This window comes from Choloepus didactylus, chromosome 2, assembly GCF_015220235.1.
Source record: "Choloepus didactylus isolate mChoDid1 chromosome 2, mChoDid1.pri, whole genome shotgun sequence".
NCBI classification, from domain to species: domain Eukaryota; kingdom Metazoa; phylum Chordata; class Mammalia; order Pilosa; family Megalonychidae; genus Choloepus; species Choloepus didactylus.
Window position 1 is genome coordinate 93,577,724 of NC_051308.1, and position 14,669 is coordinate 93,592,392.

A 14,669-nucleotide genomic window follows, 5' to 3' on the forward strand; every position below is an offset into this window, starting at 1 on the left:
AAAGACACTCCAGACTGATAGCAATGTGTGAGGCACTTGTGTCTCAGCTTTCCATCTGGAAAACCGATATTGTCTGTACAACATAATAAATGGAGTTTAAAAGTCTCTCCATGAGATTGACATACTTCTTTGCTATTTGCATCTTCAAAAAATTTCACCTTTGTAATATCAGTTTAGTGTAAATTATACATTCTTTTTATTAAAAAAAAAAAAAGATAACCCAAGCATACAAACTGACCCCCAGAGAAACCTTCAAACAAATAGATAAGAATTAGCAATAGATATGAAGGCATTTTGGATAAGACATCCTCTCCCACTGACAAAAGAACTATGGTATGAAAGCAATCAGAGTGAACTTGGGCTCCCTTTCTCTCCCTTGGTCTGTCTTTCTCTCCTTCCTTCCTTCCTTTTAATTTGAAATCAGTTTTACGTGAAGTTTGCCTTCAGTCCCACTCTGAGTCTTACAAGTTAAATTCCCACTGGAGCATAACGAAACAAATCTATCCTAAATTTGGAAATGGAGTAAAGTTTCTTTTCTTTTTAAGTTCTTCCCCATCTTTGAAACCTTTGTAAGAGTTCCTGAGTCCAACAGAAGACTGCTGATGGGCTGCCCCTCTCTCTTCTGCCCCAAACCCTGCTCCTGGGGCAACTAGTAATCTCCTGTGAAAATCTGGGGATGTCAGCAAGTTGAATGTCTCCGAAGAGGTTAACCCAGTAAGAAATGTCAGCCAGCTGCACGGGCAGCTTTGAACATGACCGATGCTGAGAAACATGTGGAGGTGGAGCTAGAGAGAGTGGGCCAGTCATTCACCTGTACGGAGAGGCTGTCCCCCAGGAGAGATAATCGGTGGGTCTTGGAGCAGGACGAGGTACGATGGGCTGCTCCACGGCAGTCACATCCCCTGAGTAGGATTTAAGGAGGGAAGCATTTTTATTGGCCAGCATGGCTCTTTCATTTCTGCGGAATTTAGCTCTTCGGTTCTGAAACCACACCTGGGAGATTGTAGGGAGGAGAGAAGGGTATAAAGAGGGAGAGGGAAGGGGAAGAAAAGAGGTTACATGAATGAAGTTCCAGTTGATTCCACCATATAATGTCTTCCCAAGGACAGTATAGGATAGGTATGGAATTTTTCATAGAACAGCATAAATATGCCATAATCCTTTCCTAGTGGGCCATGTTATAGCATTATAAAGGGTTAAAACTATTATAACAGGACCATGAGTTACATCCAGTAAACAAGCCTCCAGAGATGGGACCCATGACTGATCCATATAAGTTATTATTACAGTTGTAAATAGTGATCAAGAAAAAGAAGAAAAATCTCATTAGCCTCTGCCAGAGATACAATACCATTTCTCATTTTTTAAAAATTTTTCCAAATGTGAAAATGTCATCTGCTCCTTTTTCATACTACTTATTAGATACTTAAAGAAAAATCTGAATTCCCCCAAAAGTAGGCACTGAGACAAGGATTTATGAAGCAGATAATTTATTTGGAATGTGCAAGGGAACAGCAAGTGACACCCTGCAGGACTGACCAGAGATCAGTCCCATAGGGACCCTCAGGACTAATGTAGGAGACACACTTCAATGTCATCACACCCAAGGGGTGAGGGAGCCGGGTATTTGTACACAAGGGACCAGACACATGCTGAACACAGACAGGGCAGTCTCCCACAGTTCTAGAAGGAAACTTCTGGCACCAAAATGCTTATACTAGAGGTTGGAAGCTGACCAGAGGACATTTAGTTGTAGAGTTTGAAGGCTATGGGCAGCACTGACAGCATCTACTAAAAATAAACCTACAATCTATTAAGTAGTACTCCAGGTAGGAACTGATCTAGACCCATTAGATGCATTATTTCAAGTCATCATGTCAATTTCACAGATTAGGCTTTATTATTTCTATTTTAGAGTTTAGGACACAGCAGTTCAATGAAATTAATCTGTTCAAGGTCACACAAATAATAAATGACTGAGTTTAACTCAAGGATGCACAATTAACGACCGTGCAACTATTCTAGACTTACTGGAATTTTATTCAATCATGTACTGATTAAAGAAATATTTATGGAGCGTCTGCTGTATTTTAGTCCTTGCCCTAAATGCCGAGAACACAGAGTTGAGAAAGACTTATTCTCTGCTCTTAAAAGCTCATAATCTATTAAAGAAAGACTGACAGGCAAATTTGAAGAAATGCAAAACAAGAATTATAGGTGCAATTATAGAAATATGACAAGGTCTAGAAGAAGAAAATTGTATGGTGTGGAGTGAGACGATTGTACAGCTCTAGGGGGCAACATTCACATAAAATACCGTGTGATTGATGCCTCGTGGAGTTGTGCAGGACAGAGGCCCCAGGTGTAAATCAGTAAAAGTGGAATGTGGACATCTCTTCCCTGGCTTGTCTGGCCCAGCTGCTCAGCTCTTCTGTTTCTAATATGACTTTCACATTACTATTAGAATTATCATTTAAAATGCAAATATAATCAGTTAGTGCTCTGCTTTATAGTATCCACTAGCTCCCCAATTACTCACAGAATAAAATCAAAACTTTTTACCATGGAAAAAAGGCTCTTCAGGAATTAGCTCTTGTCTACCAATTAACTCACATCCCATATCACTTGGATCTGATGCACTGGCCCTCTGTCATCCCAACTCCTATCCTGGGTTTAAGATCACCTGTAGTCTCCCAAATGTGTTAGGCTACCTTCCATCTCCATATGCTCACACCTGATGAATATTACTCTGTCTGTAATATTCATCCCCTCTTTGACCAGCTGTCAAAACCCTTTTATTTTTCAAGATTCAGCTTTAGTGTCACCTTCTCTGTGAAATTATTATAGTGTAAAAATCATGAGTTTTAAAGTCTAACAGAGTTGGCTAAAAATACCAGATCCACTACTTTAAATATGTGTCCTTGGATAAGTTATTTAATTTCTCTGATCCTTTGTTTCCCGATCAATAAAATGGAGATGATAATGCTTACTCACAGGGTTGTTATGAGAATTGGCACAGAATGGGTGCTTACTAAATGTTTACTCTCTCCCTCTTTCCCCAGGCAGATACAATCATTCCTTCCTCTGGACTATCACTAATTCTTGTACATTCCTTTAGCGTAAGACCTAGCTCATTATATTATGTGGGTATGATCTGTACCTCTGTCTTCTATGCCCCTAGTTCATAACATCCTGGAAGGGAGAGCCCATGTCTTATTCATCCCCAATGCCAAACTCAACTCCAAGAATACAATAAGTATTCAATAAATGTTTGAGGGGAAAATGAGAAAGGAAAATGAGGGAAGCAAAAAAGAAACAAATTTTGCAAAACTCTTCTAGGTGCTGTGGAACACACCAAGATGACTAAAACGTGGTCTCCATCCAAGAGGACCTCACAGTCTATTGGGGGAAGTTAACCCAAATAAACGCAATATAATACCTGTCATGTTATGATAAATGCCATAAATGCACAAGCAAAGAAGCCCAGAGTCTAAAAGGATTAGTTTACACTGGGAAAGGTAAGACTTCATGGAAAGAAAACAAAGTTTCTGTCCCATTCACTTAAGAAGTCCTTAGAACTCTGAAAGTCATTAGAACATAGTAGGATGGGAAAGGAAGAAGATGACATAATTTTAACATATAAGAAAGATATCTGCTTATTGTTGTGATGGGGACAAGATAATCCCCAAACCATAGAATTGCTCTTTCACGGATTTTTTTTTTTTTTTCCAGCATTAGCAATTCCAGCATTGCCCTCTAAAGAAGGTTTCCTTCTTTAAAATTCAGATCTCCATGACAAAAGTGATTGCAAAAGTAGTAACCTTAAATTACTGTGTGTTATTGGTCTAAAAACAGCCATCACACCACTGCAGGCTGGACTTGGAACATAAAAGTATGGGGGTCTTGAAGGGGAGAAGGAGAAACTGAGAGGTAGCGATTGAAAGCATGGTCGGAGAGCTGTGAAAACAATATGAGGCAGAGGATGTAGGAAGTCTGCCACATAGTTCTGTTGTGCATGGCTGGATGGAAAGAGGAAAGGTGAGTCTTGGTTCTCTAGTTTACTCTCACTTGAGCCTTGAGGGATGGGCAACCATTAAGATTTGCATCCTCACTCCCTTCGTCCTATCCTATCCTCAGGAGGACCCTCAGCACCCAGACAACTTTCCCCTCCTGTCACTGACATTTTCCTTTTTGTCTTTTGTGGAGCATTTTTAAGTGAAGCTCCTTTCTCCCCAAGAGGAAAACTCTTGCACAAGTTCTCCTCAGGCTGAAGGGACTTCAGGACTCTCCCCTTCAACTCAACAAGGGTCTGTCTGTCACACTGCACTGTTCCTCCCAGAGGAGACCTTTGGGTCTAGCTCAAGTCCCCAGTCAATCAAGAGAGTTTTTCATTTACTGGCTGCGTAAGAGCAAGAACTCCCTCAAACCCAGACTGAATGCACACACACAATTTCTTCAGGAAGACCAAGAAGATTTGGCCCATCCCCTCATCAAAACAGAAGCTGCATTCCTATGACAACTGGCAACATGGAAAACAGTAAAACCCCTGTGACTGTGACTTTCAGCAGAGATTGCAAAGCACTCCTTGAAAAGGCATTTAGCCATGAGAATCTTATCTATTTAAAAGTCTACTGTAGTTGTTACAAGCTCTGGGTCTGCGTATCTGTGTTCAAATCCTCCCACTTATGATCATATGACTTTGAGCAAGATACTTTAACCTCTCTGTGCCTCAGTTTCCTTTTCTGCAAGATAAAGAACACAAGCTATTTCATCAAATTGTTTCAAGGATTAAACAGATTATTTTATGGGAAGATCTTAGAACACTACTTGGCTCATGAGGGTGCAAGGAGTGTTTTATATTATTATTGTCATCATTATTATTATTAGTTATTGATTATTATTATTATTAATTGTATCATTTTCTATCTGTATGGCTTGTGGTTGATATATCATGGCATTAATGCTAGAAAGAATTGCTATACTCTCTTTATCCTGTCTTATATGCCCTTATTCTTCTCTACTTCACAGAGACTCTGTGAGGATAAACAAAACTGTCTACTTGAATGTGCTTTTAAAGCAGTTCTTAAGTGAAAGATTTTTAATGTGTTCATTTCTAATTCCCACCAAGGTCCATAATCATGTGTACTTACAAAAAGTACATGTCTTAAGAGTCTGTACATCCCCAAAGGCTGGGGAGGAGAACGGAAGTGGGAGAGGAGCCAGCCTATAGTTCAAACTGAAAGCTGGGGATGCAAAGTCAAATGCTCAGAGGGACCATAGAGGGAACATGAATCAGAAGAGTGAAAAATGAGGAGGAGAGGGATGTGTAGCAGGGAAAATTCCACCTTACTTGTAATATCCAATTCAATTTTTAAAAACATGATTCTGTCCAAAGAAACACAGCCAGAAACAGGATTTGCTCCTTCTGCTGCCCGTTTGTAACCCTTGTTAGTACTAGCCTCAGTGTGAAAGCTAAAACTTGTGTTCTTAAATAGTCTTTGGAGACGGGGGAGGGGAGTGCTCAGGGCCAGCCTCCCACAGCATGACTTACCTGCACTCTGGCCTCGGTGAGGTTCACCCTGCGAGCGAGGTCTTCTCGCACAAAAGCATCAGGGTAGTGTGTCCGCTCAAAGACACGCTCCAAAGCCTGCAGCTGGCTGCTGTTGAAGGTGGTCCTGTTCCTCCGCTGCTTTCTCTTCTTCTTCTCCTCTGAGTTCAGCTGATCATCTGGAATAGAAGAAATTGATAAGAAGGAGTCAAGATCACTTAGCAGGTCCCAGTTTACACGTTTATTTTTTACTGTATATCTACAGTGAGATACTGCTTCATTTGCTCACAACCATATCAAAGAATGGTAGTGAAATGCCAGTTTCCATCTGCAAATATGGGCATTGACACTCGAAAGTTCCTACACCAAGAACCCCCAGTATTCTGAGGCTTGTTTCTTGCTTCCAAATCTGGGGCCAGACCAGAGCTGTCAGAGGGACATTTCTTGCCTGTTTCTTGAATCCTGTTTTGTCAAAGAGGGCTAAAGGAAAAACCTCAGCTCTGAGAAGAAAAACTTCTCCAGAGGTGGAAGAAGAGTAAATTGCTTTGTACCTTATTTGTCTTAGACAATATCATGTTCATTCATAGAGTTTCATAATTCAAGTAGACCAACTATCCCCTGGCTCCTTTTTGCCAACATACACACAAGAACACAAATGCAGAGTTATAGAAAAGAAATCATGTTCAAACCAAATTAGAGGGATTTCTGTTTTACCATGCTTCCTCGTGGAAACAATAAACAATTCCTAACTGCATTCATTCAAGGCTCCATTCCATTGTTATGGTGGTCTCAGGGGCTTCAGCCTAGTTTGGGGTTAGTGCTCCAACACCCATAACCCAAGCTAACATTAGCCTGGGGCTCACCCTATGAGACTCCATGACAAGGAACTGTACTGAAAGCCCTGAAATAGTTTCAAACAAAATCAAGTGGTAGGGCCCTGAGGTCTTAGGAACTGTTGAGGAATCATGACCCCAAGTTTTCCCCTGTCCACACTCCTCCTTGGTTCTCTCTGAGTTCCCCCAGAGGCACCTTGAGGAGCTAACCATCCAGCCTGCCCCTGGCAGTCAGGGAGTAGTGTGCTCCTGGCCTGCCGCCCTCGCTCTGTCCCAGTCGGGAGTGACAGATGAGGGAAGCTGAACGGCACACCAGCTGTGCTAACACCACCATCAAGCCATCACCCTGAGGCCCGAGCCGCTGCAGAGCCTGTGCAGCTCAGAGAATTACAGCACACACTGCCGGAGTCCAAGCCATGTGCTCAGCCTGATGAGCTGGACTTACATTTCCAACAGTTGGCTTCTACCCTAATAGGCTCAGCCCAAAGGAAAATAATAATCATATGAAGTCTCCTAATCCTTTTTTTTTTTATTGTGAACTTTAACATATATACATAACAGTGATAATTTTCAAAGAACAATTTCACAAGTAGTTAGAGAGCAAATTTTAAAGAATGTCATGGGTCACAGTTCTACAACTTCAGCCACTTCCATTATTGTAAAATATAACATACATACAGAAAAGTGTCATCTCTTGATGTATAGCTCAACAAGCAGTCATATAGGTAATTTCAAAAATTGTCATGGGTTATGGTTCCACAGTTTCAGTTCTTTCCTTATTATGCAATACACGGTATATACAGAAAGGTGAAGACCTTCAAGGCACAGTTAATGAGCAGCCATAGAGCACATCCCAAAGGATGCTATAGGCTACAGTTCCACCGTGTGATTTACCTCCTTCCAGCCATTCCAACACCCCAGCATCCAAATATATATATATAATTATATAAAGTTTCATTATTCATAGTTCTTTGTTAAATCTTATCTTATTTGTTGCTACCTCTTCCTCTCACTTAATCTCTTTCTCCATCTTCAGGGGTGTCTAGGTAGTGAGCACCCTAACTTGTTCATATTGAAAGGGGGTGTCGACAGTATGGGGAAGGGGGCTGTTGCCTCTGGGTTTTAGGACTTGTCTGGTATAGTAACTCCCTGGTGGATTTAAGTTTCTGAAAGATAGAACTTAATGAGTGCATCTTTTATAGAATCTCAGGTAGGGACCTAGGTATTTGGGGACTACTGTTGGTGAGGGCATGGCATACTGTGGCCATTTGGGATGTCTAGCTGGAGCTTGCATAAAAGAAACCTCCAGGATAGCCTCTTGACTCTATTTGGGATTTCTCAGCCTCTGTGACCTCAGCGTGTTACCTTTCTTTTTTCCCCTTTTTTGGTCAAGTAGGCATTTTTAATCCCTCACTGCCAGGGCCAAGCTTCTAATCCGTTCTGATTATAAATACAACCCACTCAAAAAAACTGTGAGCACAGAACATTCTATCCTAAGAATAATCACATCTACCTTAGTTGTAATACAACTCTTATTACAAATTGAGGGTATTTTCTGGATTTGGATATGGATTCAAAGTGTAACTTAAATCAGGGATGGATTCAAAATGTAGTGCCTACTTCAGATCTCTCATGCTTGATTGACTGAACTCTCTTGTCTTGCTGATCAGAGACTCTCTCCTCAATGCTGCCTCACCAGGAATGCCATTGGAGCTTAGAATGGAGACTGTACATCTCTCTTTGGTATTCAGAACACACAGATACATTAAGTGCTTGTTGAATTTGCTCTCAGGGAAAATGTGAAACTTCTTGTGTCCTTAAAAAAATTGTTTCTATTTAAAAAAAAATCAGATGATCTCAACCAGATTCCTCTAACCAAGAAGCTGCTGACACCCATTCTCTCGGCTTCATGGTGGTGAAGCATTTGACCACCTTTCTGATTTTTCACATTTATGGTACCTCAGCTACGAGCCCTGGTTTGATGACCCTTCTGTGACACTCTCAGGAAGAATGTCAGATCGGTGGCAGCTTGCAACTAGAGCCAATTTAATCAGCATGATTTCTGGGATGTATCAAGACCTAGAATATTCCAACCAACATCACTGATTATACTACTATATAGCTATTTGTTAAATTAGTTTACAAGAACATCAATACTAGAATTCAAACACCTAAGATCAAACACCTTTCAGTAGGTGTCTTGCATCTGTAGTCTCATTCCTATTTAAATATTTGGAGGCATTCTTATTGTTCCCATTCTTATTTCTAAGTCTTTTTCTCTCCAGTTCTATGTGTCTTGCATGTCAGTTCTCTGTAAGTCATCCAGGCCTTTGTGACAGCACCACAACCTGAATTCCATGTTCCAGTTAAACAGAAGTCTGCAAAAAATACTTACTTCCCATGCCTACCCCAAACTGAGATCAATTAGACACTACTCTATCATTTTTAATCATATAAAGGAAATCCCCTTTGAAGCCAATTACATGATTTTTTCCCTTCCCTCAAAGTAAACTCTTTCTCAAGTATAACCACAAACTCCAAATCCTTTATGCTGTTTGTAAGCCTATTTTGTTCCTAGCACAACAACCTGCTACATAACTTCTCAGTAGTTCTTTGAAATCTTGCACTGCTCACTCAGATTGCACTGACGGTCCACTACAAACCACCAACTCCCCCGACGTGGGAGTAAGGGAAATGGAGAATTACAGCTTATGACAGGGAATAAATAGCTACGATGACCTGAAATGATTCCAGCAAAAGTTTCCCAGTGAATGTTCTTGTTGTTTTTAACAAATGAAAACACCAGTCCAGATCATGTTGAAGGTGAGAAAAGATATACAAATAATAAAGGTCCAGGGAGTCTGTATCTGGCAAATGTCCTTCTGAGTGCAAGTATAATAGAAAAAGACAACGAGCGGGCAACAGAGACAGCTCGAGCGGCAGCCCTTCAGCCCGTCTGTCTTTGCTCACTGATCACAAACCGTGAGCTCCCTGTTTTCCCTCCAAGAACAGGACCCAGCATGGTATCTTCAGCAGCACCAGAGGAAACGTAAACACTGTAGAAATTTATAAATGTAGGGCATGTGGAAGACCTATGATAAATACTTTTATCAGATTCCAGGCTCTGCTTGAATATAAGAAGAGAAAGCAGTGTGTTTCGATCATTGTAGGAGGGTCATCTTTCCAGGGAAAGCAGCGACAATGAAGGTCAACTTTGAAACATGAAGTCCAAGGGATACTGTTCCACTTGGACATCAGGAAGCTTCGCATTCTTTGGAATTTCAAAGTGATTAGCATTCACCAAGCTGCAGAAGAACCACAGGGAACAAAACACATCCTTATCAAAATCATATTGTTTCAAATCCAAGGTGTTTAAGGACTTTTTATCTTTATTGATGACTGAGTAACTTGCAAGTATGCGGTTGTTGTCACTCTTTCTAATAAAAACAAGTAAAATGTCCTCTCATGTGGAATCATGATTTATAAAATATTGGCACCAAATAAAACCAAATAAATTAACTAATCCAACCTCCTTATATTATAGATGAAGTAAATGAGGTCTAGACGAGTAAAGAGACGTCCCCCAAATTATAGCGCTAGTTTGTGACTGAGCTAGAGCTAGAATCTAGGACTCGCAGTTCTAGTATATTCTTCAGTGAAGAAGAAAATAAACATACTGTTCAAGAAAGGAATAATGAAGTATCAGATTCATAAACAGAAAACACTACCCAGGAAAATATTTTGGGGAAAGATAGGATTTTTTCTATTATGAGAGGATCTAAGAAAGAGGGTCCATGTATAGCATGTGTTGTCATTCCTACCAGAAAAGCCATTAAAAAAAAGTGCAACCATTCTCATTTGGAATAGCTACTCTGATCCAGATGTTCTTGCTTTTTCCTTTGTGAAGATCTCCATAAATCCTTGCCTTATCAACAAAATATGTGTGGTGATGTGAGTTATTTTGGTGCTGTACTATAGCCATATCTTCCATCTTCTCTCCACTTTTTATTGAGACTTCTTCTAATTTTAAGATACTTCAAAATCTGTTTCTTAAGACACATCTCAAATCTTCCCTCCTATGTGAAACTTTCCTGATAACTCCTATTGATCTCTCCATTTTCTAAATTCCTTTAGACTATATTTTAGTATACAATCAAATGCTTTTTTTAAAACAATATGGTCTAATTCTTTCTATTTAAATGTTTTGTCACCTCAATGTATTTAGGTTTTCCTCTGGAAAAGAGATAGGGTCCCTCAATAAATTAACGGACAATAAAATTTGAAAGAGTTTGAGTCATATTGTACAAAATCAGAACCTTAGTGATTCATCTGAAGTTTCAAAGGCCTGAGTAATTTCTCAATTCCCATTTTTCTTTTTAATGGGGCATAGCAAGTAATTAGGTTAACATTATCATTTGTCTCTGGGTAGTTTTACCTGTGGAAGAAAAAAACTTTTACAGTGTTTCTTTTTCAGGTTCTGAGTCCTTTGTAAATGCAGGAATTAACCCTTCATTTTTATTCCTTTCTAGAGAAGTGGCCGCAGGAGAAATGAATGATTTAAACAACAGGAAAAAACATAAGAAGGAAATCCATGCTGCTAAAGAGAATGGTGTTTCCAATGTATTGGGCTGTTACAAAGAATATGAGGTACTTCTGGAGGAAAGAAAGCAATGAGCCCAGGGTCAGAGCCCTCTGTGCATTCAAATATGAGTTAAAGAGAACAATAGCTCCGCCCTCTGGCTCTGACATAAATTCACTTGTGACTGCCAAAGTTGCGTTGGAGGGAGGATGGAGAAGACTGGTGAAGTGCCATCATCAAGTGTGATGACCAAGCAGCCTTCCACTCCCCATGCAGGCCTCAGTTAACTCTGAAAATCCCTGATCCCCTTCTAATGTGCATCCTGTGGGAGGGGCCTTGGAGATACCCAAATCAAGGTCGGCCAAATGTAATTTAAAGGTAGAGCAAAAATATATTTTAGGAATAAAATCTGAAGTCAAACGTGTTTGGTATGCCTGAGTCACATCAATTTGGGAAGAAATCTGATGCAAGAAGATAAAATGCCAGCTTCAGTAGCAGAAACCAACCACCACATCAAAGCTCCTCATCTGCCTCTCGGTTGAAAACATGGCAGGCAAATGGATCTCAAGTGCAGCCCGCTGATCATTTTATGGGCATGGAAGAATGTTTTGAAAGGAACTTATATTGCACAACAGCTACTTACTTTAATGGGATTTGTGTGGTGCAGGCCCTGTAACCTTTGGAAAATTGAAGGGAAGTATAATTGCAAAAGCCACAAAAAACTGTTTAGCTTTTATTGCAAGGCCTATGAAAAGCAGTGAAATACAGCTGTGGCATTCATTTGCATTTCTTTGGTTACACTTAGCTCCAACTGCAATTAGGACAGCATCCTTTTAATATGTACCCTGATAAATGGCACACAGTTCACTTCACTGGGATGTCGCAGGGCGGATCAAATTTATGCATCACAATGACCCAACCTGAGATTAGCGGCACCCTACACCTTCTCAATGGCATACGTGATGTCCCCCACCATTAAATCCCAGCAACTGTCAAGAGTGACCAGGTGTCTGCCAGTACCAACAGCCAACTGTGCAGCTCTTGTTTGCTTTAGGCTACGTTACCACATTACAGCTGCCAGACCATGAACTTTGTATGATGGTCTTTGATGTGTCTGTTTTTTCCTTTACTGTCAACATGGAATAAGAATTGTTTACTTTTAGTCAAATACCAGTTTGAACCTTAGAAAATAGCATTAAAACACCTTGGATGTAATTTTGGGGAAGACATATGTTCTTTGGAGAAACAAATGCCCTCCAAAATGTGAAATTGCGTTATTATGAACGGTTTTAACCAAAAAGATGAGCCAGTAGCTCGGTGTAAAACCACAGTAGTTCTTTGTAGACACAGCTCAAAGTTTAGCTCTCTCAGTAAAAGCAACTCTTATTTGAAAAAAACACTGAAAAATATAAAATATCATAATGCAATTTGCACTGCTTTTGACCTTATCATGCATGTTTTCTTTCATCTCTCTAGGGTCAGGCATTTCCACAGAGCCAAAAATATTAAAATATTTTTCATCACCTTATGTGCTTTAACTCTCCTAAGACATTTTTCTTAAAGGACTCCTGATTGGAACCCTGGGGATAGCCAGCCTTCCTACGCAATCCTATATGGGAACGCTTGCTTTCTTCTGAGGCTATGTTGATGCTTTCTCCATGCTGGCATTTTCACTGTGACTATGTGTCTATTTTAGACCATAAATCCACAGCACAAAGTTTGTGTCTGTACTTAATTGAAGCTCCTATCAATGCTTAGTAAATACAAATTAATAATCAGACATGAAATAGTCATATATTAGAACTCTTACTCAGGAATTGAGTTACTGGACAGACATCTACCTTCTCTTTCATAAAAACATAAAATGCTGGCTTCAGGCATGTAACCTACTCACAATTTCTCTATGGATAAATCACTGAGCTACTAATTTTCGAACCCACTTCAGGATGCCCAAAAAAAGTGGAAAATAAGAATCTTTCTATCAAATCCAACTAACAAAACTTTGGAGAGAGGATGCAGGGTAGGGGAGCAGAATAGGAGGTGAACCAGTTGGAAATCAGAATGACCTGTGTTCTCCTACGGGCCCTAGCTGGGTGGTCATGGGCAAGACACTTCACTTTTCTGAGTCTCTTTTCAAAATAATAAAATGGGAGTAATACAACCTACTGCCTGGGGTCATTTGAGAATTAATGAACTAGGGTCTGGCACATAGTAGGTTTTGGTGAGTGGCAGCTTTTGCTGTCACCACTGCTGCTGCAGTATCTCCTACTCAAAATCTTTGCTGCTGTTCCTTGTCTCTTCTGTTCTCTGCTTGTGGGCATTTGCCTATTCAGTGAGATTTTTATCACAGAATAATGTGTAGAGAGTGAGAAAGCCATTCAAATATGCTGCTACCGTTTAGTTATGTTTGATGGAGCACATAATTGAGATTTAGAGAGCTGGAATAAAAGCTATAAAAATCAGCAAGAGCTGAGACTTGGTGGTAGGCCCAAAATTGCACAATGAAATCAGGCATAGACATTTGTCCAAAAAACTCCATTTGGGACAATTTTCAGCTGTTAGTTCATACCTGGCCTTCTAACAAGCCTATTTTCCTTTCTAAATCCAAATTTTGAAAACAAACATCCAGAAAGCAAGCAGATTCTAGCACTCAAAAATAAGTAAGCAAGCAGTACCGTTAGCAACCAATATCACTAGAAATGAATTTTTATAAAGGAAAAAGAGTTCTCAGGGCTAAAGCCCAGCTATGAAATTTTCAATTATTTCCCAGCCAGTTTGCCTTGGGTTGACTAATTTGGTTGTCTCATGTCTAAAAGCACAAAAGTTGGGTCAAATTACTCAGTATTTGTTCAGTGACTTTTCTTTTTTTTATAATGCCTGAGCACTTTGGTAAATTCCAAAGGGATGAAACAAAACCAAGGAAAGCAAAGTTCTGGGAAAAGAGTGAGTTCTGACAGATTCTAAGTGCGTTCCAAGCTTGCACTATTCCAGGTGTGTGGTCCACGTGGAAGTGCCTGGCAGTGGTGAGGATTCCAGGCCTGCATTCTTGCCTTCCTCTGATGGCATTATCCTTTATAGTAAGACTGTTGTCACTTTGTAAAAGGTACAATTCTAGTCTTGAAATTACCAATAGAAATCAGTATCTTCATATCAGGCAACCAACATGTCATATTTTTAACTCATTTTTTTGGTAATAATTTTTCATATTCTAAAGAAAAATCTGTCAAAAAAAAAGTTTAAATAAAACACTACTAGAAACAAACAGCAATGGAGGAGATGTATGCAGTTAATGAGTAAGCTTGGCTCTTGGAAGAAAAGGAGAGCTGGAATAAGACTTCACTTGGAAACAAAAAACAATTATAAGACATTTGAACTCTTGAGAATAGAAGCATGACATGTATGTCCTTCTTATTTTTTCATCTGAAATTAAAAGAACAAGATACCTATAACAGAGAAAGTCATAGGAAACAGAGAACTTAGCTTTCCATCACAAAAAAGAGAAGGGGCGAAGGTTAATTTTGTAACACTCTATAGAGTAAATTAGGAGGGCTAAAGAGGAAATTAAATATCCTCTCAAGTGTTACTCTAGTCTAGTCTTTGATACCAAGCTGATCTGAAGACTGAAACATGCTAAAATGGTCCACGTAAAAAAAAAAAAAAAAAAAAAAAAAAAAAATTCGTATTTTTTAAACATTGTCTATGTATTACA

The 14,669-nt window shown here is 39.7% G+C and overlaps 1 protein-coding gene across 2 annotated transcripts in view; it reads right to left on the reverse strand.

Moving 5' to 3' along the window:
- PRRX1 (paired related homeobox 1) overlaps positions 1-14,669 on the reverse strand; it is a 68,265-nt gene that overhangs the window by 9,307 nt on the left and 44,289 nt on the right. For both annotated transcript variants that reach the window (XM_037825370.1, XM_037825371.1), the window contains exons 2-3: positions 5,552-5,727; positions 812-993 (exon numbers count right to left, since the gene is read on the reverse strand). In XM_037825370.1, coding sequence (XP_037681298.1) covers positions 812-993; positions 5,552-5,727 — 358 coding nt within the window. The remainder of the gene's footprint in view (positions 1-811; positions 994-5,551; positions 5,728-14,669) is intronic.